General features: G+C 49.8%; 1 protein-coding gene across 2 annotated transcripts in view; it reads left to right on the top strand.

Annotated features, from left to right (window-relative positions):
* Positions 1-25207, top strand: part of NEURL1B (neuralized E3 ubiquitin protein ligase 1B) — a 113691-nt gene that overhangs the window by 72595 nt on the left and 15889 nt on the right. Inside the window, exon 1 of one of the 2 annotated variants that reach the window (XM_086852141.1) lies at positions 9297-9425. The exons of the other annotated variant lie outside the window; for it this stretch is intronic. Within the exon in view, the coding sequence (XP_086708267.1) occupies positions 9395-9425 (31 nt within the window). The 5' untranslated portion in view covers positions 9297-9394. Of the gene's footprint in view, positions 1-9296; positions 9426-25207 lie in introns of those variants that run through there. 2 annotated transcript variants of the gene reach the window in all.

Here is a 25207-nt window from a genome sequence, read left to right as displayed (position 1 = left end):
TTTATTTTTTTCCATGGCTCTTGGTGAGCACAGAGCCCTGGAGAGGCAAAATCCCTGCTGAGTTTGGTGCTGCAGAGACCCCGACAGGCCCTGCTCCACAGAGCTGCCTGTTTTAGGTGGCTGTCAAGGGATAATTTGCTTTTCTTTACACACAAGCACTTTTAAAAATTCCTGAACCCAGCCTTTTGGTCAAAATGTCTAACATGAAACCTCTTGCAGGATATTTTTTTTTTTAATTAATGCAGCTACTCTGTTTTTGGGGTTTTTTTCATGGCAGAAAATCCAGCAGATCTCTAGATTTTTCTAGATTAATAGCAAATCTACCTGCTAGAGAAGAAAAACCAGGCACCACATGCAATGTATCTCTTGCTCTAGCTCAAAAATGCCGAACTCTGGGAGAGAATTCGTCCCACCAAACGCCCACTAAGCACATTTTTTAAATCTGGTTTCTCAGCCTTTCAGGAAAGGAGAAGCAAAATCTTCTTGCCTGCTGGAACTGGGCCCCGTTTCATGAAATTAAATGGCTAAGGAGGGGAAAAAAAATATATCCAAGGCAAAGATGCTATTCTCAACAAAGGAAACAGTATATGCAACAGCTTCTGCAGCATTCCTGCAACATGATGTCTTTCCCTGCAGAGTCTCAGTCAGGAATTGATTGTCTGAGCAGAGAATTGCTCGATTCAGAAAAGCTTAAGGCACACTTCATGAACTGTTTGCTGGAAGGATGAATAGATGGGCATGTGTGTGTATAAATCTATAAATCGTGTCTTGTTCTGCCCCTAGAGCTGGGATTGGGCTCTCTCTTTGTGAGTTTTGTGTTCCCAGGGCTGGGGATCAGTGGGGTCAGGGTGTGATGGCACATCTCTGCAAGGATGGGCTGTGGAAAAGAGGAGGTGGCACTGATGTGAGAGCTGCAGCTCCCAGAGGGGTCACAGCACTCCTGCTGCTCTCATGGACCCCCAGCTAAGGGGAAGTCTGGTGAGTGTCTCTCCTTTGGGTTCTCTGGATTTTTCCCAGTGTTTTTTCCAGGTGATGTGTGGATTGTGATTTGGGTGTTTGGTGGCACCACTGCTGTGAGCTGCCACTGCCCACCCAGCCCTTGCACTGCCATCCCCATTGCTGCCCTTCTGCTCAGGGATGCTCTGCTCCTTGGGCTGGTTTGGCTGGAATTTGGGTGGATTTGGCCACACTGGGGGGTTCTGGAGGAGGGGTGGGAGCTGGCACCAGTGTCAGAGCTGAGAGAGGCACTGCAGAAGGGCCCTGCAAGGACCTGTGCTGTGACCAGGGGTCCTCTGGGAGGTGCTGAGCAGCGAGGGGAGGGTTCAGGAGCCAGGGGACCTGGGGAACTGCCACGTGTGTCCCCACAGAGACCTCCTGCTCCCCAGCCAGTGGCCTTTGGGCAGTGGCCTTTGGCCAGCAGAAATGATGCTCTGTGTGTCCCCCTCCTTGGAGCAAGCCAGAGGAGCCCACAGCAGGGGCCAGCCTGAACCCCTCAGCCAAAACCTGTTTTCTGTCAGCTGAGGCTGTGCCAGGAGGGAATCTCTTCTAGGAAAAGCTGTGAGACCACACAGGAATCCCTGCAGTGCCCGTGGGAGCAGAAGTGAACCCACACCTGAGGGACATCCTGAGCATCTCCTGCCTCTCCCCATAAATCCTGGGTGTCCCAGGCAAATACCAGAGTGGCTCTGGATCACCCCATGTGCATTTTCCTCAGAAATGACACACTGGGGACAGTCTCTGTGTGGCCCTGGCAGAGCTGCAGGGTCTTGCTGGGCTGTGCCCTGCCCCTGGCCCGTGAAAAGCTGTCCCACAGCTGGCAGTGGCTTTGTGCCTGCCACAGGAGCATCCCCTGGGCACAGAGCTTCTTGCCTATAAATTAACTACAAGTCGCCAAGGGTCAGCTCCTTTTTGCTTTAATATGCATGAAAAGTTCAAGAAGGTCAAGCAAGAAGTGAAAGATGGTTTTTTTTTCCTTGATAGTTTATCCAGCAGCCCTGTGGCCTCTCTTAGTGCTTCATTTCAAGAGAATAACTCCCAAGCAGAGACTTAAGAAGTTGGTCCCATTTTTAGAAGGTGACAGAGGCAGTAAATGCAGGATTTGTCTTGTTTTGGTTTGGTTTGGTTTTCCCATGAGCTCCTGAAATATAAAATATTATCAACAGCTGCATTTAAAAGTGGCCTTTCAGTCATTGCCCTGCCTGGGGAAATCAGTAACAGGTGAAAGAGCTCGAAGCAGGGGCAGATGAGCTCCTCTGTTTGTGTTTCTCACTTGTCATCTGCTCCCCAAAGAGCTCCCAGAGGTCAAACAATTCTGTCTGCCTGCTTTGTCTGGCCCTGCTTTCCTGGGAAAAGCTGGGCTTTAGGCAGCCCCAGGAAAGGCTGATTTTCTCCCCCTGATGCCTCCCAGTTCTGACAGATTCGCCTTGGCTGCTTTTCACAGAGCTCAGGAGAAACCCTCCTGCCAGCAAATGTAGGGTTTGTTGGGGTTGGTTTTTTTCATTTCTTCCGCAGAATTTTCTTCTTCCTTCTGGGGAGGATTTCTCAGTCTCCCAGAATTTGTCATGTGGGTATTTGTGTCTCATGGAATGCATCCTCCTTGCTTGTGGAAATGCTGCTCCCTGCTCATCCCAGAGCAGGGGCTGTGGGAATGGTGCAAAGGCAAGTCAGGGATCCAGGGATGGATTTGGGAATGGTGCAAAGGCAGGTCAGGGATCCAGGGATGGATTTGGGAATGGTGCAAAGGCACGTCAGGGATCCAGGGATGGATTTGGGAATGGTGCAAAGGCAGGTCAGGGATCCATGGATGGATTTGGGAATGGTGCAAAGGCAGGTCAGGGATCCAGGGATGGATTTGGGAATGGGCACCAGCTCTCCTGCCTGCCCAGTGCCCCTTGGCTAAATGACTCAGTTTATATTTCCCAGAAGCACAGGGATTGGAAGGTGTGGGCAGGGTTGGGGTAACTCTCACAGATGGTGCACTCTGGGTTTGTTTGTTTGGATCTCCAGAGCACGCTCTGATCCCAAACTTTTCCTCTCTGGATAAACTGATTCTGGAATTTTAGTCCTGTCTGAAATGGACAAATGTCCCCAGCTCCTGATTCACTGCTCATCACCACATGGACACTGGGAGCCTCCCCAGGGAGAAGGGGAAGGGGAGAGGAGTTTCCCCAAAGGTTTTATTTATTTATTTTATCAATATTTGTCAGGATTTATGCTCGTTGTCCAAACACTCCCAGTTTGCAAATCTCCAGGTTTCCTGTTAGGAAATTCTATTTACCATCTGAAATTCCTTATCCCCAGCCAGCTTGGGGCTGGTATCCAGCACCCAGAGACAGGATCCAGTCCTTCCCAGGATCAGCCTGTTGCACTGGAAAGTCCTTCAGCTTTCCTTCCCTTACTGAAATAATAATTTGCTTTTCCATAATGCTCTTAAAACCTCCTGGGTGAGCATTAGCTGACCCTGCTGAAGACACAGGCGTGTTCCTGCTCTGCAGATGAAGGAAGGAGGGCAGGAGGAGGATACCAAATTTGTGAAGGTCACACAGCAAAGCAGGAGCAGAGCTCAGGCTGCAATTCCCTCCTGCTCCTTCCCTCCCGCTCCAGGCACCGGCACACAGCACTGAGAGTCCAAATTAAGAGATTATAATGCATAATCCACACTGGTGTGCCAAGAATTCTCTAAATCATATTACACTGTCACATAAAATGATGACTCATTTGGTAACACAGCCCACAACCAGTTCCTTTATGTTAAAATTACGTGGACAGGACTGGATTTAAAAAGAAAAAGGAGAGCTTGTTGTGTGTGTAGTGAATGCTGAGTTATAGATGCTTTCATGGATGTTATTTTGGCTGATGCTGAAGGAGCATTTGTGAGCCTGTTTGTTGACAGTGGTGCTGGGGACCAGAGATGCTGACATCCCACTAACAATAATAGGAACTGCCTCTGTTTGTTTCTAAATTGGAAATTCCTCCTTCCATGGGCCCAGCCCACCCTCCGCCCCCACAGCAGCAAAGGGCACTCGTCTGGGGCTGGCAAGGGAGCATCTCCCAGCAGGGCTGGAGCTTCTGGGCTGCAGGGATGGCCCTTGGGCCAGCATGGCCAGGAGCCCCTGTCCTCCCCACACCCATGGGAAGGTGGAGAGGAAGCACCTTTGTTTATCTAAACGTGGAATTAACCCAGTTACACTTTTCCCAGGAAAAGATGCTGTCACCAAGTCTCCCTCTTGCTGCCTCTGCTCTCCTTGCTCCTCCTTGCATCATCATCCTCGCTGCCACCCCTGCTCCTGCCCCTCCTGGCAGCCTCTGCTGCTGTCTGGGGACTGTCATTATCCTTCCCAAAGGGACGTGGCTGCTGTGAGTGGCTCTGAGCTGTGTTTTGCTGCTGTGGTTTCACCATTTCCCTTTCCTCTCTCTGCCTGGGCTTTAATTCCTGCAGCTGAGGAATCCATGGCAAAATCCCTTCCTGCCAGGAATTCCCACATGTTCCTCAGCTCAGAGATGGCTTCTCCATCCCCTGCACGGCTGGCACAGGTCACAGCCACTCTGCACCCTGAACAGAGAACTCTGCCAGGGCAGGTGCTCTCTGCTCCTTTGGAAGTGTGACCACAAAATCCATCCATCCCATCCATCCTTCCCTTCCCTGTCTGCACCACATCCTGTGGGTCAGCTCTGGCCCAGCAACACTCTGCCCTTTATTCCAGGGAGTGTGGTTTCACCTCCCATTTTGGGTGAATAAACCAAATCTCCAGCAGGCACCGAGGGCAAGGATCAGGAACCGCTTCAGTCACTGTGGAGTCAAGGCCAGTTCAAGAAGCTCCCTGCAGGATTTTCCTACTGTTGTGCTGGAAGCTCCTGCTTCCCTCCATTCCTTAGAGGGGAAAAAAAGAATCAGAAGCAGTTTGTGAGTGTGACCTGTAGAGACCCTTAGCATCCTGTGCTGGTGCTGGGAGCAGGGGAGGGGAGGAATTGCTTTGGGCAGTTGGGAGGCGTGGGTGGCAGGAGGGCTGTGTGTGGTGCTGGAGGATGCTCTGTACATGCATCCCTCCTAAACAAATACCTCTTTAAATGTGTGTGATGGGAATTCAGGGAACAGCTTTCTCTTTTTTTTTTTTTTTCCTTTTTTTTTCCTTTTTCCACTCGTCTCCAAGTAGGAGAGAGGCTTATTAGTACTCTCCTTCCATAGGCAAGATGCGGAGGCTGGGAAGTTGTGAGACGAGTTACATTTGCTTTTACCAGGCAAATCTGCTCTCTCCTGGACAGTCCCTTCAGCCAGAAGGAGGAGGAAAGAAAGCACAAGGTGCTGGCAGGGGGGAAGCTCATAAAACCACCCAGCACAGCCACGGAAATGAACTCGTGCCAGGAGGAAGGAATTATTTCCATGCTGGATAAGCACCTGTTGAAGAAAACATGTTGAATGCCACTGATGTGCATTCAGAGGAACTGCACTCTCTTGGACATGTTTGCAAGCTGGAAGGGCATTTTAGGCTGGGACAGTCACCTCACGCCTTTTTCCAGGGCATTTTCCATCTGCAGCCTCTGAGAATTCCCAGGAGCTGCTGCCGAGCAGGGGAGGGAGGGAAAGGGAGGATTCAGGGTGAGGTGTGATGGAAGGGAAAGCGGTTTGGGCAGCCTCAGAGCTCCAGACAGATGGAGCTGGAAGAGAAATGGATGCTCTGAGCATCTCCTCAGATTTAGTGACAGAGAAAGGGAAAAAGGCAGAGCTGAGGGTGCAGGGTGTGAAAGGGGAGCGAGAGCTGGCAGCGGGCAGGCTGTGGAGCAGGGCTGGGCTCTGCAATCTGCTCTTTGGGAAAGGCAGATAACTCTGCGAGCTCTCAGAGGAGCTGGGAGCGAGACCCGAGTGGCCAGTTTGAGAGTGGAGGAGCAGAAGTGGTGTTTGCAGGGAGCAGGGGCTCTGCCGGCCAGGGAAGGTGATGCCACCCTGAGCTGGGGTCTGGGATGGGAGAAGAATCCCCTCGGGGGCAGGAGGGCTCCCTGCCCCACAGACAGACGGATTTCTCAGGGGTTTATCTCGCTGCTGCTGGAAGAGCCGAGCCTGCCATTATTTGCTGCCATCTGTTAGAGACACGACTGGCAGCTGCTCCCAGTGATACCTTACAGCTCCCAGAGGCTTTCAGCCCCCAAAACTCCAACCCCGGGGGATTTACAAAGACAATGCAAGCCATTTGATGCTGTAAGAAGAGTTACTCCTCGGGCTGGGAACAATCAGTGGAAATTTAGCTGTTCCTTGTAAGCTATTTGCATCTCTGGGAACATTACATTTATACGAATGTGTTTATATGCCTGCTAATATTTCCCCCTCGTGAGAGGCCTGGCTTGTGTGGGTGCTTATAGGAGGGTTTGTGTCAGATCCCTGTCTGTGACAAACCTCAAGTGGAATTCATCACATTTTTTGATTCAGAAAGAAATTTCCTCTCTCTTTTCCCCTTTTTTTTTTATTTTTTTTGTTCATATTTGAAAGGCTTTGGGTGCAAACCCCTGCACAGTGAGATTTAGAAGTGATTACAGTGAGCTGGGAAGCAGCTGTCTGACATCAGTGGGATACAGAAAGCCTCCCAAAGATTTTTTTCCTTTGCATAACATTATCCTGATCATACTCCACTGATCCCTCTAAGATGAATTTGTTATGGGGAACAATAGAAAATGCAGAGGGAGAAGCAACTAAAATGTGTGCAGCTGAAAGTGTCCAATCCTGCAAATTGGATCCAACTCAGTTTTGTGGCTGCTCCAGAGTTTGGCAATGGCCAACCTGTGACCTTGTACAAATCTCCTGGGTTCTTTGGGGCTTGGAATAAGGATAATGTCACTCACCTTGTCTGCAAAACGGTCTGAGGTCTAGTGGTAAAAATTGCTGGGAAGGAGCTTAGGTGAGATTACTGTTTTATATTTCTGGGAGTGCAGGCAGGAAAGCAAATGACACCCGTGTGTGCAGGTCAGGCTGTCCCTTGGAGGGGGAGACAGGGAAGGGGAATTCTTCAGAGGAGCAGCTGTGTGCCAGGCATAGAGAAGAAATTGCTGAAGTTCATTATCAAGAGTTACCAAGACTTGCTGGAGCGGAAAGAATCTTAAAATGCTAATGAGTTTTCATCTGTGGAGCCTTGGCTGGGCCAGTCTCTGCTTTTCTCCAGGCTGACTTTGCTGTTCAATCCCCTTTTGCTCCCTCTTTCTGGGAAGGGTGAAAATCCTCCCCGCTGAAGCCTTTCCCAGGAGGGCTGTTCTGCACCGCGAGAAGGTTATTTTAACAAACTCTCAATTTTTACAATGCCGAGAGCAGGAGCGCTGATTGCGTTCCCGCAGGCAGCCTCCGCGTCCCAAGGATGTGCATTTCCATTTTATTGTCTTCTATTTTTACCTCGTTTGGGGGAGGAGGAAGGGCTGGGACACCCTCGGGACGGGCAATCTGTGGGCTGGTGTGGCCGGGGTGTGGCAGGAGGGACAGGGACAGCCCCGGGACGGTGGCACCCAGCACATGGCACACACATGAGCAGAACCGGCTGCTGCCGCCGCCTTTTGAAGGCGAATTTTAAGCCCTAAAATAACAACTTGCCACTCGGTGCTGAGGGAAAGCAGCCGCGATTAGCGAAGCCTCCCATTCCCCGCTGTCTGGTGACACCAGGACTTTCCCTTCTGTGTCAAGAGGGTGACATTGCTGCCCTCCCCGTGTCCCTGAAGAGGAGCACTGGGCTCCCGCTGCCCTCTGACAGCTCCTGCAGCAAAGGGAGTGCGAGACATGTGCTAACCTAAGGAGACAGCAGATGGGTGCAGGCGCTTTTAAGAGCAGCTGCTGGTGTCTCATTCAATAATCCCATTTTTAACAAATCCCTATCATAGCGCAAAAAACGCTGGAAATTAGGTTTTTCTGTCCTCTCTCATCTCCCGAGCTACACTTGACCTGTTCGACATGATGTAGGGATTAAAGGCTTGTTATTTTAGCTTCTCTCTAATAGATCAGAGACTGATCTCTGTCAGGCTATGGAGCTGCTATTCCTCGGCTCTCCCCCTCTTCCCACTGTAGTGTCTCAGGATGTGTGACAGTCCAGAGATGTGCCAAAGGGACACGGTGCCTTTCCCCCAACACTGGGCACTGTCATGAGCCCAAGGTGCTGATTGCAGAACACTTTGTAGCTCTGAGGTTCTCAATTTCTAAAGTCTTAAAACTCTGGAAGCTGTCTCAGGGAAGGGAAGGCTCTGCACCCTCAATTCTCAGCATTGTCACCCCTCGGGAGCAGAGGAGGAGAGGAGGGAGCCGTGCTCTTCTCCAGCGGGGCTCTAAACGTGTTTTTCTGTCTGAGATCCGAGGGAGGGAAGTTGTGGTGCCGATATTGTCGATGCTGAGCTGTCGGCTGTGGGCTGAGGTGTCCTTCGTCACCGTGGTACCGCCGTGCTCCCAGCTAATCACGCCTTTGCCGACACAACACTCCTGCTAATTCCCTCAATTCCCAGCTGGGGAAGCCGTGTCACCGAGATGCAAAGTGGCTTATCCAAGGTCACCCGCAAGGAAGTGGCACGGAGAGGGAAAGAGCTCAGGTTTATCGGCTCCCATTGTTCCCCAGTGCCGCCGGTGCCCTTCGGGAAGGTGTTGCTGATGGACAGGTGTGGTTGTGCTACCGGAGAACGAGGATTGTTGGGGTTTTTCTCCTAGGAGGGAGAGGCAAAAAGTCTGTCGGGGGTCCCTGGAGGAGAGCAGGGCCCGTGTTTGTCCAAAGCCCCGGCTGGCAGCTCCTCTGAGAGCTGCCGGTGGGTGCTGCCCGGAGCTGCACATCCCGGAGAGACACCGGGCAGGGATGGGAAAGGGATCGGCACATCCCTGAGACACCGGGCAGGGATGGGGAAGGGATCGGCACATCCCTGAGACACCGGGCAGGGATGGGAAAGGGATCGGCACATCCCGGAGAGACACCGGGCAGGGATGGGAAAGGGATCGGCACATCCCTGAGAGACACCGGGCAGGGATGAGAGCAGAGCAGCGGCACATCCCGGAGCTCCCGGGGTTAGGGATGGAGATGAGATCGGCCCATCCCGGAGCTGCCAGGGTCAGGGATGGAGAGGGGCTCGGAGCTGCCAGGGTCAGGGATGGAGAGGCGCTCGGAGCTGCCGGGGGCAGGGATGGAGAGGCGCTCGGAGCTGCCGGGGGCAGGGATGGAGAGGGGCTCGGAGCTGCCGGGGGCAGGGATGGAGAGGCGCTCGGAGCTGCCGGGGGCAGGGATGGAGAGGCGCTCGGAGCTCGGGCAGCGGCAGGCGCGGCTCGGGCGGGGCGGCTCCGCGGGGCGGGGCGGGGGCGGGCGCGGAGCGGCGGCGGGAGGCGGGCGCTGTCCATGGCCCTGCGGAGCTCCGGGCGGCCCCGGGCTCCGCCGCGCCGCCGAGCGAGCGAGCGATGGGCAACACGGTGCACAAGACTCTGGCAGGTACCGGCGGGGGCGCGGGGCTGCGGGCGGGGGGCGCGTCCTGCCCCGGGGATGCTGCGGGCGAGCGGCGGCGGCTGTGCCGCCTCCCCCCGGTCCGAGGCTCGCCGGGAGAAGCCGAGCGTGTCAGCGATCCCGGGAGAAGCCGGGCGTGTCAGCGATCCCGGGAGAAGCCGGGCGTTTCAGGAATTTGTTCAATCCGCTCCTTGTCGGGGATGCGGGGCACGGCTGCGCCCGCGGGCGAAGCGGCGCTGATCCCGCAGCTGGAGCCGGCGCTTCCCAGCCCTCGCACCGAGTCCTTGGATGGGCTCGCTGCTTCATTTCCCCTTCTCGTTGTATTTTTTCAATACAACTTTTTAACGGGGAGAGCCCTCGGTTGTTCGGAGTCGCCGGAAGAAAACTGCAGCGAGGTCTGAAATGTTCGGTGGGCTGCCCTGGCTTTAAAACTGCCTTTTTAGCCAGTTCTGCACTTGCACAAGAGATGTACAGATTCTTTGCCTTTGCAAGTTCGTAACTGCGGGGTTTTCTCCCCCCTCGGAGAATCTGTGCATAATAAAAGCAGTTGGTCTCTATAGAATCAACAGTGTTGAATTACCGAGCCCTTGCCAGGCTGTATCTTCAGCTACTTTGCTTTTCTTCTCTTTTCTGCTCTTGCAGAGCTCCTGCATTGCATCCTTTGTACTTCAGGCTCCCATAAATAAAAGGGGTATTATTAAACTTATTTAAAGAAGCAGGAGGACCTATTGAACACATACACGTCTGCCTGTAATCAGCCAGGGAGCTGAATATAGAAATAAAGAGAGGAATAGATTTGCATTTGGATGTGCCATATATTGTCTTTGCAAAGAGAGGGTGCCTGGGACCTTCAGGGCACAAAAAAAAAGCTGCTAAGCTTGTGGTTTAGCTATGAAACAGTGATTAGATTCCTAGCTGCATCTCCTCTCGTTCCCTATTACGTTTAAATGGGACATTAGCTCCTCTCACAATAAGGAAGTTTTCATTTTTTTCAATACTTCACCAACCGGCAAATAAAGGCATCGTGAGGAGTGCGTGACCTTGGAGAAAATTTCTTTTGCGGGTTGGCTTTTCAGCTGGGAGCACAAAAGGAGTGCAAAAAAGCCTGGGGGGCGGAAAAAAAAGCCAGGGAAGCATCTTTGGGTCAGCAAAGGTTACCTGGGTCAGGCTGGAACTTCCCAAAGAAAAAATATCTGTACCTGCTGGGCCGTGGGATCTTGCTGAGAGCTCTGTTCCAGAAGGCTGGGAGTTGTATCAGCCCTTCTGCCTGGTGCTAGAACAGTCTCTCCTGAGCAGCCTCCACACGCTCAGCCTTCCACACGTGAATTTAAAAAAAGGGATGACATCAGCCGCACCGCAGCTCCGTGATTCAGGACTTCCTCGCGGTGCTTTCGAAAGGAGTTAAGAGGAAAAGTTTGATGGGGGGAGGTGGGGGGGAAATGAAGGTTTGATTTATGGAGACCTCCCAGCTCAAGCATTTGTTCTGGTGGCCTAGAAAATCTCAGTGGTGTCCCTCCAGGTGGAGGCTGTCGGGGAGGATCGCAGCACTGGGGATGGTCCATGTGCAAACATTTGTCAAATTGCGCAAGGCAAAGCTATGCAGGATGCTTTGAACGCCTTGGCTGAGGGCTGGATGATGCTGGAAATGTGTCTTTCCCCCAAATTCAGTTCTCTTTTTACGAGAGTAATGACAGTCCAAAGGAGCTGTTAACCTGTGGCTGCAGAGGAGCTTTTGGATGTTTGAAATTTGGAAGTTTATAAACGTCTTTTGTCGGCTTGGACCCCATTCAGCAATTTTTCATATGAAATTGAATTTCGGATGTATTGTTTGTCTTTCGTTATCCAAATGGCAAAGCAGGTTTAGGGCTGTTCTTGGAACAGTCCTTTTGAAAATTAGAAAGTTTTTCCGGAAGACTGAATGGTTGGATGAAATCCTATTTATAACTGCGAGGGCTGTTTAGAATTACTCCAAGATAATCAGTCAGAATTAAGTCTTTCCTTTTCTTGCTCCAAAATGCATCTCTTTCTTCATTCACCCTGCAGAACTGAGCAAGGCACTTTCACTCTCATTTTGAGGAATTGCTCTCTTGTCCCATGGACTGAAGAAACTTCTTAATAAAACCCAAACAGCCGAACAGAACATCCTCAAACTGAAATTCTCTTACTTGGGTTAAGCTGATTCACTGCAGAATCACTTTGCTAGTTTTGTTCACTGTAAATAGCTTAAGGTAGAAAAAGCCTTTTCAATGAAATCAAACGTGGAGGGAATGTGGAGGGACCTGGAAAAGCCAAACAAGCAACAATTCAGGTTTTTTATACAGAAACATCAATGCTCTTCTCAAACAGCAGAATTCCATTTTAAATCCTATTGACAACAACTCATTTTTATACCTGACTTTGTCCAAATGTGCTTGAACCAACCGTTCTTGTTGCATCTTTAAACCCTTGCCCAGCCTCATCCTCCTCTCCCCACGTTTCCGTGGAGCTACACGAGAGCACACGCTATCAGTGCCGCAGGGATTTGTGCTGGGAGCTTGGGAAACTCGTGTTTGCCAAGTATCCCATGCTCAGTGGGCCGAGGTTTTGTCAAATTAATAGTGAGGTTCCAAGCGGAGCGGCGCCCAAATGAGTAATGAGGTTGTGGCTAACGAGCGGCAGCTCCTGAGGAAGGGAAAAGAGCTGGGATGTGTGAGGAACGCTGAGCAACAGGCCCGAGGTGCTTCTGGAAGCTGCTCTGATTTGGTGACAGCTAAATGACAGCTGGCACTCACAGGGATGCTGCCCCGGAGCCTTCGGGATGCTCTCCTGGCGTCTCCCGCTGCAGCTCCAGTGAATCCCACTGGGAATTTACGCTCGGATGTCGCTGTTCCCCTGCTCCCCTCGCCTCCCCGTGCTCCGAGGTGATTTGTGGGCAGGTGGGTGAGGCAAGAGGGGATTGCTGGTTCTTGAGGCACGCTGTTTCCCCCCGGCCTGCTGGTTCTGTGGGATTGATGGCTCTGCAAGGAATTGCTCTGGGGTTGGGGTGGGAGAGGCAGGAAACAGCACAAACCACCCTGGTGTGATGGATGGAGCTCCTTTCTCCATGGGACCCCTTTCTCCAGGCTGGCACACACAGGGCTCAGGAAATGAGAGCAGGAAGATGCTGGGACCTGAGCAGGGCGGGCTGGGGAGAGGGGAACATTCCTCTGATCCAGGGAAGGCCTTGTGAGGAGCAGTGTCTGGGAGGATGGGACAGCAGCAGTGTCCCCGTGGTGACAGCGTGAGCCTGGACAGCTGATGGGACACGGGAGGCACTCACCAGCCGAGGCACAAGTGAAGGACTTCCCAGTTGGGATCCAGTTGTTGGTCCTGACCCAAATAGGGGCATTGGTATTTAACAAAGGAGCCAAATTCCCTTTTTAGAATCTGGCTGGGATCTGATTGCTGTGCTTCTCCCACAGCCTTCCTCACAACTGCGAGGAATACCAAGTATGAGTGGCATTTGTGTCTGGTAAACACGAGGGAGAATGGGGCTTGTTCTGGCAGAAGTGACTTCGTTGCAAGAAATTATTTTGTATTCTTAAGGAAAAGGCTTCTGATCATTAACTCGCTCTCAACAAGGCAGAAATCCCAAGTTTAGACCTGGTGCTCCCATCTGCCAGGCACGACAGGGATGGTTGGAGGGTCCTGGTTGTGGCAGAGAGGCAGGAATTTATAGCTCGTGGATAAAAAAAAAGACATCTCTGTATCTTCCTTTTCAAGATACTGATCCAGTTCTCCTCTAAGAAATGAGGAGCAAAGTCCATCCAGCAGGAGAAGATCCTTCTGCCTTTTCCAGAGGCTAAAATCTCGCTTCAAGGAGCACTTTTGTTTAGATTTGTTTTCTGGTCCCTCCTCCTTCAGCTATTAGTGATGCACTGTGGGAGGAGTTCTTGTTATTGTCAGGAGTTCAGTAAATTGTTTGATTTGGCTCCAGTCTGACTTCAAGAAAACTACAAAATACCACTTCAGGTTGTTCTGGTTTGAGTGAAAAAGGTACCTGTTCAGACCAGTTCTTGGTTTGGGTTTGCTTCAGTGCTGATCAGCACGGACTGCAGGTGTTAATCCAGGCCTATTTTTCCTGTTTTTCTGCATCTTTTGGGCTGGGAATTGAGGTTCTGAGAGACTGTCACTGATTTTGATGACTCCCTGTGTGACCTTTGAGCAAGTGGCTTTATCAGAGGATTCCTTTGAATGGAAGGAAGGTAGGAATCCCTGGCTCACAGGGGGTTACAAGAGTTAATTAATTATGAAGCATCTCCTGGAAGAAGGTCATAGAAGTGAAGGGGAAAAAAAAAAAAAAAAAAAGATTAATTCACTGCTTTCTTTGCAGCCTTCTGCTTTTCCACTCTTCAAAAGGAAACCTGTGAAGCTGCTCAGCCTTCTCTGGGATTTCGAGCTGGAACAGGTTGATTGTGTAGCGAGCACTCTGTTTAACCACTGTACGTGCCCCAAAGCGTGCTGCAGCCAGCTGGCACCATGAATTCAGCCTTTGGCACCTCGGCTCTCCAGGCTGGAGGAGCAACTGTGCTCCAACCCAGGCAGCATCACCTCCCAGGCCGCTGTTAAATGGAGCTGTGTCATGCCCTGTGGCCCACGGGCTGTCACACACAGCACAGTGCCAAGTGTGTCACTAAAGCCAGAGATTTCCCTCGCCCTACACTGGCTGGGCAGGTGCCCTCTCTTTTTTTAATAATTGTTTATGCTCCAGAGGGGAATTGCTTTGCTCGGAGGTCTGGCAAACAGCATTTGCCCACCTTTTATTTCATTTTATTTCTTCTTTGGAGGCCAGCAGGACCTGTGTGTCAGCATCTCACCCTCCTGCAGGTGCTGAAAATCCACCCCAGAGTCTGTCTGGGAAGGCAGAACCCTCGGAGAGCCCTCCCCGCAGGCAGAGGAAATCGCTGCTTTCCCAGCACGTTATCATTTGACAACCCATGGAAGTGCTTAAGGATGTTTAAGGTGTTTAACTCGAGGCAGTCAGGTTTGGATGTGCGGGCATTAATGTTTATTTGACAGGAGGATGAGTCACTGCCAGGCTTATGTCAGGTTTCTCTCTCCTATCCCGGAGAGGATCCTCCTCGCACGTCACATTGCCTGGCTTTTCAATTAGGGATGCAAATCAGCGCCTCTGCCCTCCCGAGCTCCGCTGGATTTCTCCTCCGGGCTCCTCCACTTGTGGAGCTGCTCTTTGGCTGTCCTGCCGCAGGGTTTGCCTTGAAAGGAAACATTTCCCTTCTCCTCAGCATCCCGCTGTTTACAGAGCGTGTGTGTGCGGCTTGGCAGCTCGGTGAGGAGCTTTCCTGAGCCTCGGCACCGGCATGGCTGCGGAGGGGTCGGGAGAGCAGCGGGGAGAGCCCGGGGCCGGGAGAGCTGCCTGGGGTGGCTTCCAGAGCCGGGGCTGGATGAGATTCCCCGCAACACGTGTCACATCCCAGCTGAATTTCCCTGCGGGGAAGGTGTGTGCCATCTCCTCCACCTCCTCTCTTTGTATTTGCACGTGTGTTATCTGCCGTGTTTGTCTCCCTTCCCCTGCCCGCGGCAGGTTTGGGGAGCAGCTCGGAGGCCTGTGCCCTGCACAGCAGCCAAAGCACGGCTCTGACTCAGGACCTGCACCTTCCCCGCTCCTCTGCAGCTCCTGGGACACCTTTGGGGCTCCCTGGCACCCAAATTCTCCAGACTTTTCCAGAGGGCAGAGGTGTGCCCAGCTGCCAGGGAGTGAGGAAGGAGGCGGGAGGGGCTGTGGGGAAGGGCCTGGCTCCCTTCACATCTTGGGGAGGTTTCTGTGGCTGAGGCAGCTGGAGGAAGTTGTGCTGGAGGAGGATTTCCATACTTTGTTCTGTCCTCTCAGACAGCTTCTCCACCCTCGGATCTGCTGCATCCTGGAGGGGACAGTGGTTTTTTGGTGCCTTTGGTGACGTTCTACCATGATCTGCTGTGTCCTGACGGGGACAGACCCCAGGCCTGTGGTTCTTGGGTGCCCTTGGTGATGTTCTGCCATGATCTGCTGTGTCCTGGAGGAGACAGTGGTTTTTTGGTAACGTTCTACCATGATCTGCTGTGTCCTGAAGGGGACAGACCCTGAGCCTGTGGTTCTTTGATGCCCTTGGTGACGTTCTACCACTTCTCCTCGTTCCTCCCCATCCCACCTCTTTTCCCCAGAGGCATCTGCAGGGACAGGCCCTTCCCAAGGCTCCCTTCCACAAGATCTGTGCCCTATGGGAAGACTTTTTTTGGTGGGAAGGAGATGCTGTTTACCCTGTGTTGTTCCCTATCTCGATGATGGCTGTGTTTGTTTGCCCTGTGTATGATAAAAAGAATGAATCACTGGCACTGAGACGGCTGCTTGAAAACTTTATTTCAGCTTACCTGTGCCAGCTTTTCCCTTCAGGCCTGGATGCCCTGTTGTCTCAATTACTGAGTGCTGGAACATGAATTCCTGGTGTCCGAGCGGTTGAAGTAGGGCTTTGGGGAGGAGGGAGGGAGGGAGGAGAAAGTGATTTCTTGCTTGTTAATTTGTTTTCCCCTCTGTGTCCAGGGAGATCTCCTCCTCTGCTTTGTGTTAGCAGGGCTTGCTTTCCACCCAGGAGTTTTTTTCTCTCTGGGTTCTTCCAGACCTCTGGCAATGGAGCAGCTCAGAAATCTCCTGCTGAGAGGATCTGACCCCAATCCTTCCCCTTTTCCAGCAAAACCATATCTTTTTTTCCTTTCTGCACCCTTCTGCTGTAAGGAAACCAAATCAGAAGATAAAAAATGATTTCTTGCTTCAATTGCACAGGAAGATTCCTTAAAGACAAAACCATCCAACTGCACTTCAAAGCTTTCCCAGTGTAGCTGGGAAATCACATTTAGGATTTTTTTTAAGAGCTGCTGATGCTTTGAGGGGAGAAAGACGGATGGAGTTGTGTCTGTATGGTTTTTGGCTGAAGAGTTGCACATAACAGGTTTAGTTTTTGAAGTTTTCTGGTTTTACTGTGGGTTTTTACATAATAATGGTAATTCTGCACTTTAGGAATTCTATTTTGCCCATTTTCCTGTGATTGCACTCTTGATAGGATAATGTCTAATGGTTATGTGGGAGAAATAAATAGACACATAAAAGTAAAGCTCTGATTTTTGTTGTCTGTGTGGCAACACAGGGAAAACAGTCAAGAATGAATTTCCTTGAACAGAAGTTTTCTATCAGGTTTCCAGATGCCAGGGAATAAAGATTTTTGATTTTTGCCCTCCTCTATAACTCCAACATTAAATCCTCCAGGCCCTGCCTGGAGAAGCCAAAGATAAAAGATAGAATATCCCATTTGGCAGTGCAAATGAAATAATTTCAGTCAAGTTTATCTTGCTCTGCTCAGAGATAACTGGCTCTGTGGCAGCAGCTTTCCTGAGCCTCTTATCTCCTTTGGTCTCATCGGGACACCGGCTGCTCAGCTTGATGTCTTCTGGAATCCACCGAGTGCAGTTCAAAATTTATCTCCTCAGCTTGAAAGCATAATTCCTAATGAGGGAAAATTGCTGTTTCTTGGGGTCTTAAACTTGACACGATTGGATGGAGCTTTATTTTTTTAATTTTCTGGGAACACAAAACGCACTACTCGAGATCTGCCCGGTGTCGTGTCCTGGGGGTGGCTGAAATTCTGGAAGGAGGAGTTGCTAAGAGGCTGCAGTGAATTTTGGGGAGAAGACAGGACCAGGAATTTTGAGCATGTGCTCTCCAGAATGCAGCCAGGCAGGTTAACACCGATGCAAAGCCTTGGTGGAATACAACAAATAAGAATAGTTCTATCATTTGAGATCTTAAAGAACGAGTTCTTTTTATTTGTTATTCATCAGCTAAGAATGGAATGAGGAGAACTGGGCTACCAGGGCTAAAGGTGGGTCTGTGATCTCTTTAGGGGCTGTTCTGTGGTGGTCCTTTCCTCAGGACACCAGCAAAAACTTCTTGATTATTTTGTCCTGTGCAGTGGAAAGGTTTCCAAGTATGAAAACAGAAATAATTTTCTAAGTGGCTGTTGCTTGTAGAGGTAAAGAACATCTTCCTCTCTCAGGTATTTCAGAATTCCAGGTATTTTGGTCGCTCTCTCCTGGAAGGGAGGTGTCTTCTGCAGGTACAAGGCAGATCTCCACCCTTGCACCTGATTTGTGAGGGTCAAACAGCAATTCCCGGTTGATTTGGCAGCAGCAGAGCAGCACAGGCTGCCCGAGGGTGAGAAGGACAGAAGCTTCACAAGGCACAATTTCAAGGAAATCCGTCTCGGGGAAAGTTTATACAAAGTGATCTCAGCCCCTGTAGCGTGGCTTTAAATAGCCCAGCCTGGAGCAGCGGGTTGTGCCTGGGGATTGGTGCTAGCCGGGATTTTGGGAGGGATGGGAAGAGACACCTCAGCAGAACCCCAGACACTGGTCAGAGACCAAAATCAACCTCCCGAGCCCGAATGTTGCTCCAAAGGATGGCAGAGTGCCTCGGGGCAGGCTCTGTCCCATTCCAGGGCGCTTTGCCCATCCTTTGCTGGCCTGGGGGCCTCGGATGGATGCAGGAAAACTTCTCCCTGCCATCATCAGAGCTTGGACACAATAATCTTAAGAGATCTTCTCCAGCCTAAACTCTGCCTTGTGCCTTCAGGATCTGACAAGAGCTTTATGTAAGACCTTTCAGATCCGTGGAATTGTGCAGGAAGGGGGATTTTGGTTGGTTTGTTTTTTTTTTTCCCTGGAATAAGAATTACCTCCTTCCAAATTCCAAATTAGCTTAGTCTGCTGCTGACGTCACCTGCTGTGCCAAGGCTTGTGAGTGTGCCAAGCTGCAGGGTCTGCTCCAAGATGTGGCAATCCTGGATCTGCTGCCAGAACTTCCATGTCTAGACAAAGGATGCAGCTCACCTGCAGGGCTCAGCCATCCCCTCTGTTTGTTTTGCTAGTGCACAGTCATTAAGAGATGGATTTATATTAAAGGCTTCCAAGAAATGCCTCTGCTGCAACCCCAATGTTTATGTAAGAGAGACGGAGAAATTCATAATTTATTGAATTTGTGTGTGTTCTGCTTGGGATTGTTCATTGGAGGAGCATGCTAAGTGATTTTTTTGTATCCTAGTAACAAACTGCGGTTGCTTTTCCATGAATAATCTTTATAGTTTAACTTGACCAGTCAAATCTAGAAGAGAAAATTCAAATTAAATTTATCAAGGCTCAGATAGCTTTTGCAGGTGAGAGAGAACACGTTTTTTTCTGCCTCATTTAACCACATAATGATCAGATTGACAGATGCTGTCTGGAGAGTCGGATTTTTCCCCAGCAGAACAATAGTGGAAGTTTGACTCGTTACGAACTAAGCTTCAAAGCTTGATTTGTTTAATATTCATAATTAATGAATTGGTTAAAATAGTCCTTTCCTTTCTCAATCTGATGGTTTCCAGGGCAGATTTTTTAATAGCAATGCAGATTTTTTTCCCTTTTGTGGGGAGCCCAGGGTGAGGGGAGGGTCTCATGAGGACACTCTGATGGTTAATTAATACAATTATTTATGAATTATTTCTCCCTGCCATGCCAGGACTGTGTAAAACAGCTGGAGTTTATCACTTAATAGGAACGTGCTCACATTTTTCTTCTTCAAAATTTATTTTGATTCAAAAGGAGCCCCTTTTCCAAGTTATGTTTCAAGGGGTTGTGTTGCTTTCAAAATGCCTCTTGCTCTTAGAAACATTAAAATCTACTTTAAGAAGCAAAACAAAAATAAGAATTTCCTTCCCAGCTCCCTGGGTGAGCTCCTTGTTTCTCCCACCCTCGTGGAGCACTCAGCTGACCATCTCCAAAGCAGAGGGACATTCCTCCCTGAGAGGTCAACACCACTTCTCATTTTAAACCAAACTCTTTTCAAAGCATCTTTTTGTATGCATTCCTATTTAGTCAATGTTTACAGCCCCGTGCAAATTAACTGCACTCCTGGAAATGCCAAAGTCTATGGGCACGCTGGAGGAATCCTCTCCAAACCACGTCAAGCAGCCCTTAACCACTTGCTCAGATTTTCCTTTGAGATCAGATTAATGGTGTGACCTCGTTACACAGTCCCAGAAGGAGGGAGAAGCTTTTTCCCTGTGTGCCTCTGGATTTTGACCATATTTTCCCCCTCCCTGACTTGCTGCCTGCCTCCTTGGACACGTGGAGCAGTCCTGCTCTCCTCGTTTGCAGAGGGCTGAAGGTGAGGGGCAGAAATGTTGGCCAGGGCAGTGCTGAGGATGTTTCTGTGCTCATATTCCTGCATTTCCCCTTTCTGTGCCCGTTCCTGCATCCCTTTGGTTGCTGTTGGGCATCTCCAGCTGTCACTCATCACCACACACCCAGCATCAGATCTCTGTCCTACCCAGCCAAGGCTCTTCCCAAGCTCTCCCTGTCTTTTGGATAATCCTGGGGTTTACAGTGGGCACTGCTAAGAATACTCAAATTCTGGAGAGGAAAATGCTGCTTGAACCTGAATCACCAGCAGAAGTGTGTCCTTCAGATTGGGAACAAATCCTTATCCCCATCTCCTTGTAAATCTCATTTTAAATCCCATGAGGAGTGGCTGAGAGAGATGGGAATGGTCTGGAGCCCCAGGAGGGGCTGAGGGAGCTGGGAAGGGGCTCAGCCTGGAGAAAAGGAGCTCAGGGGGCCCTTGTGGCTCTGCACAAGTCCCTGGCAGGAGGGGACAGCCGGGGGGGTCGGGCTCTGCTGCCAGGGAACAGGGACAGGAGGAGAGGGAACGGCCTCAGGCTGGGCCAGGGGAGGCTCAGGGTGGACAGCAGCAGGAATTTCCCCATGGAAAGGGAGCTCAGGCACTGGAAGTGCCCAGGGAGGGTTGGATCCCATCCCTGGAGGTGGCACTCAGAGCTCTGGGCTGGGGACAAGCCGGGGATGGGGCACAGCCTGGACTCAATAATCCGGGAGGGCTTTTCCAAGCAAAATGGTTCTGGAATTCTTTGCTGGCTTTCCTGCAGCTCTGACTGTTGTGATTTGGATTTTCAGGATGCTCCCTGAGCAGTGAAACCCAGAACAATCAGTGATGGATTTGGGACCAGGGGAATCCCTGGGGTGGCTCTGGTTTTGGTAACTTCAGGTTTCCTGTATATTTGGAATCCCTTTTCCAGCTCAGAATCCCAGGAAGATGATGCAAATGGGAGCCTCTGGGAGTCCTGAATTTCGAAGAACTGGAGGGACAGTGTGGAGTTGTGTTTTATTGTGGCCAGAACCACAGAGGCTCTGAGCTGTCAACACATAATTGTGTATTTTGTGTTTGGTAGTAAAATTTTGTTCTACCAAAAAAAGAACAAAAAGAACTGCCCAAAGAGGAACAAATTCTTTTTCTCTTTGCAGCTTTTCAGATGTGATTTATAGGTGTGTTTTTCCAAGTAAGCCCAAACAAGGCCAGTGAATGGCTCTGAATTTGTTTGATTCCGTTAATTGAAACAAGAACCATCTGGGTGGAAATGGGAGGGTTTAGGCAGCTGCTTTTGTTGTTTCATGTGGGATTTCTAATATTCCCAGTTCCACAGTTACCACAGAGTGCTGTTGGACAGTTCAGAGGTGGAAATGATCAATGAAAAATACAAAAAAACCTCAAAATACACCTGTAATACTAATACTAATACTAATACTAATAATAATAATAATAATAATAGTAATAATAATAATAATAATAATAGTAACAACAACTTGTAGTTCTGCAGTGAACAGTTTGGAAGGTATTGACCAAAGGAGTTCTGTTGAACAACAATCCAAGCTCCACCTTAAGAAGGTGAGAAAACAGGGTGTAAATTAGGGTTTGGTACTGCCTGGACCTGGCCATTGCAGTGCTGTTTGTTCTGTAATTCACACCTTTACCCAAATGATTCCTCTGGGGCAGGGAGAAAACAAAGAACAAAAAAAAAAGTGATCATTTTCTGGCTCTTCAGCAATGCGAGGAATTGTATCTCATCTCCAAATTGGTTTTGGTTCACCTGCCTCTTTCATATTTTGGCTGTGATACCACAAAGGCAGAAAGAGTAAAGGGAGAAAAATGTTGATGTTGATTTAGGTGTGCTGGGTTCAAACCCCACTGGAATTAAGGTTGACACAGAGGCTTAAAAATAAACCTCTCTTGCTCAAATCCTTCTTGTGCTGAAATAATTGAAGACATTTGAGATGAAGGAAGGGGGTTGAGGTCATGGTGTGTCCAGTAATGGTATGACTGTTGTTTTTTTTTTCTGGTTTGGACAGTTTAATGTCTTGAAGTGGGTCTTGTTTCCTCTTATTAATTCCTGCAAATATCACGGAAAAGGATCTCAGAACTGAGCCACGCAGCAGCCAAGTGTTGCACAACCACCTGCCTCTCAGATTGCCTTCACAGTTTAGCAGAGTAATCTGCATTTTTAAAAATCTCAGCTAAGGAAAAGAAGGATGCATCTTTTTTTAGTGGGATGTTGCCCTGTGCTTCTGGACAAGAACACTTCTCTTTTTTTCTTGCTTTTCTTCTTTTCCCCTTTATTTTTTTTTTTTATTTGTTCTGAAGTATTTTTTTTAAAAAAGCCCCAGCTTGTTTGTCTGAATATTTACTAAAAGAGCCAACAAAATATGTGATGTTGTTGTACAGGTTGGACCGTACATGAGTGAGGTCATCAGCACTTCAGATCACATGGAAAGAGAATTTGGCCAGCATTAAATTTACTTGAAATCTCCCTGCTGGGACAGTGCTGGCTTGAGGCAGCAGCCCACCAGTACAGCTCCATGAGATCTCCCAGTCCCACCAGTACAGCTCCATGAGATCTCCCAGTCCCACCAGTATAGCTCCATGAGATCTCCCAGTCCCACCAGTACAGCTCCATGAGATCTCCCAGTCCCACCAGTACAGCCCCTTGAGATCTCCCAGTCCCACCAGTACAGCCCCATGAGATCTCCCAGTCCCACCAGTACAGCTCCATGAGATCTCCCAGTCCCACCAGTACAGCTCCATGAGATCTCCCAGTCCCACCAGTACAGCCCCATGAGATCTCCCAGTCCCACCAGTCCCTCTGTCCCTTGGCCATTCCTCCAGGCAAACGAGCCTGGCAGAGGAGCAGAGCTGTGCTGTGCCCCTGATTTAATTATAACCAGTTATTACCGTTGCTCTGCCCTGTTTTAGATTCTTTACATATTGTTTTGGAAAAGCTTAGTGGAATCGCAGCATTTGTATATATAAAATATAGGATGATTGAAGAGCTGGCCACTGCTTTATTTAGCTTCCTCAGCCATGCGTTCCTCCCCAAGCATTTTCCCCTCCTGCTGCCAGATCACTGTTTAAATTGTGTGTAAATAGAAAAGGAACTGTGGACACAGTTAAAAAATGCTGGAAGTGGGGTTTATTGGGAAAAACACCTTCCTAGATGCCTTTTCCCCCTCTTTTCCTGGCATTTTTTGGCTCTGTGAGGGCAGATCTAGAGCCCTGTATGAGTGCCACAGTTAAATCTGATGGCTCTCTGGTTATCCATCCCTGTTTGGACTGGAATAGCTCCACTGTTTTTTTTTTCTTTTCAGCTGAATTCTTTGGAGTGTAGAGAAGTTGTAATTAGGAGGAGGGAAGAAAAAGGGACCCTTAGAACCGCTGTGAAGAGAGATAAAGACAAAAGAGGCTTCTGTAAAAGTGAGGAAGCAAAGAAAAATAGCAGGTTTGTTCCTTTGATCTCGAGGGTTTTTTTGGAAAGAGTTGAGGGTGGAATGACTCTCCTTCCTGCACCTGCAGCATCGCTCCAAGTGCTGATCTCACCCTTCACAGAATCCCAGAGTGGCTTGGGTTGGAAGAGACTTAAAGATCATCTCATTTCCCCCCACTGCCGTGGAAGGGACACCTTCACTAACCCAGGTGCTCATCAGCTGCAGCTTTTCTTGCTCCCTAGCCCTGGAGCTGGAATTCCTGTGCTCAGGGGAAGTTTTCTGGTGTTTGCAGCGAGTGTGGAGCTCACGCTCCTGGCTGGAGCCTCACACGCCCCACCTGAGTCAGCCACCGAGCCTGAGAGCCCAGCTCGTGTCCTGGCCTGGCTCCAAACTTGATTTTGGGAGTGGGAAAGGCGTGTACATTGTGTACAGCCCAAATCCAGAGGGATGGAGATAAGGTAAACACAGCTTTTCGGGGCTTTTTGGAGAACAATGCATGGAAAGTGAAGCTCGATTGCCACTATTGCTTTTCAAATCTTCCTTTTTTTTTAATTTTCCCTGTGTCACAAGCTGCCCTCGTGGTGCAGTGCCTGTCTGTAGGGGATGGGTGGGTTTCCTGCATCAGGGAGACAACAAAATGATTTCCCTCTTTGTGTTCCTGTCCCTGCTGGAAGCAACACATGGATGGGCTGTGGGAAGGATGTGCCAAATCCCAGCGCTCTGTCCATGAGCGCTGCACTGAAACCATGGCATGGAATGGAATTGCAGCCCCGAGGATATTAAAAGGGAATGCATGCCATCCTTCAATTTCATTAAAAGCCATTAACATTGGAATGACATGGCCACTATTTATAAATCCCCTTGGTGCAGCTGGCCAGGAGAAAAGGCTCAATGGAAACAGGGAGTTTATTTGCATTAATGGTCCTTACGTGCTGCTCTGGCAGCTGGAGGAGGCTGAGGGCATGGAGCATTTCAATGTCAGGGATTATGGCAGGCACGAGGTCTTGTAACTCTCCAACAAATCCCAGTCCTGACTGGAAAACACCAGCATGATTCTTTTGAACCAATGTGTTGCTCTGAAAACCTGTGGGGTTTTCTGCCCCCTCTCTGTGGGGCAGAAATTGTCTTGGAAATGAGAAATGAATGTGGAGGAATTGGGGGCAAGGAGACCAAGGCAGGTTTTTGAATCTGTGAGGAATCTCTGTGCAGAAGGATCAGTCAGGTGGGTCTCACAGAGAGAGCCAGCAGCCCTCAATGACACAGGAGGTTTTTGGGGTCTCTTGGGTTCCTCTTAGGCTCTGTCTGTAGTCTCACCTTGGACCCTATTTCTGTATGAATTTAGTAAATCTAAGCAGAGCCCAGCCAGCCCAGGGAACATGGGGGGTTTTGTTCACATCTCTGCTCCTCTCTTCCCATGCTGGGCTCTCCAGCTGTGCTCATTCCTCCCAGACCTGTCTTTCCAGCCTCAAGTGCTGCATATTTTAATGCTCTCTCTGCTTTTGGGTGCACGTTGCCTGTTTCTAGAAAAAAACAAAAACAATAAATCACAGAAATGAATATTTTAATCCCTGCCTGACAATCTCCATTTAGATTCGGAAAATCTTCAGTCTTCCAGACTAGGGATGATCATTTCCAATCTAGCATTCCTCAGAAACCATTTGAGTTGCTTTAAGAGCTGTCGGCTCCTCACTTCTCGCCGCTTTTGGTCACCTCCCAAAACTCCGTGATGGACTCAGAGAAGATAAAGTGAGCTGAGCAGATCTCTGCTCTCCTCAAGCTAAGCTTCACTTTCTAAAGAAGGTAACAATTTTGCAGAGCCATAATACATCAAGTCAGGGGCAGGGGTTTGCTCTGCTGGTGTACGAACTCGTGTGCGTGTTGCACATGCAGTTAGTGAGAGCACAGCCCAAAAATCCCCTCTCAGAGCTACAGTGAGAGTGGCTGACTGATCATTTCTGACAAGATGTTTTTATCTTTAGCCAGTAGCCAAAAGTTCCAACGAATTTTGCACGATGACTTTCAAATCCCTGACATCTCGCGGCGCTCTCTGGCTCGGGAGCGCGGCTTTGGGAGCGACACGAGCCAGGAGTTGGGTGTCGAGCCCCTGGAACAGCTCA

Source organism: Cyanistes caeruleus, chromosome 15 (assembly GCF_971803275.1).
Source record: "Cyanistes caeruleus chromosome 15, bCyaCae1.hap1.1, whole genome shotgun sequence".
Classification (NCBI taxonomy): domain Eukaryota; kingdom Metazoa; phylum Chordata; class Aves; order Passeriformes; family Paridae; genus Cyanistes; species Cyanistes caeruleus.
The sequence above is the reverse complement of the archived record's forward strand: the minus strand, read 5'-3'. Positions and strand labels throughout refer to the sequence as shown.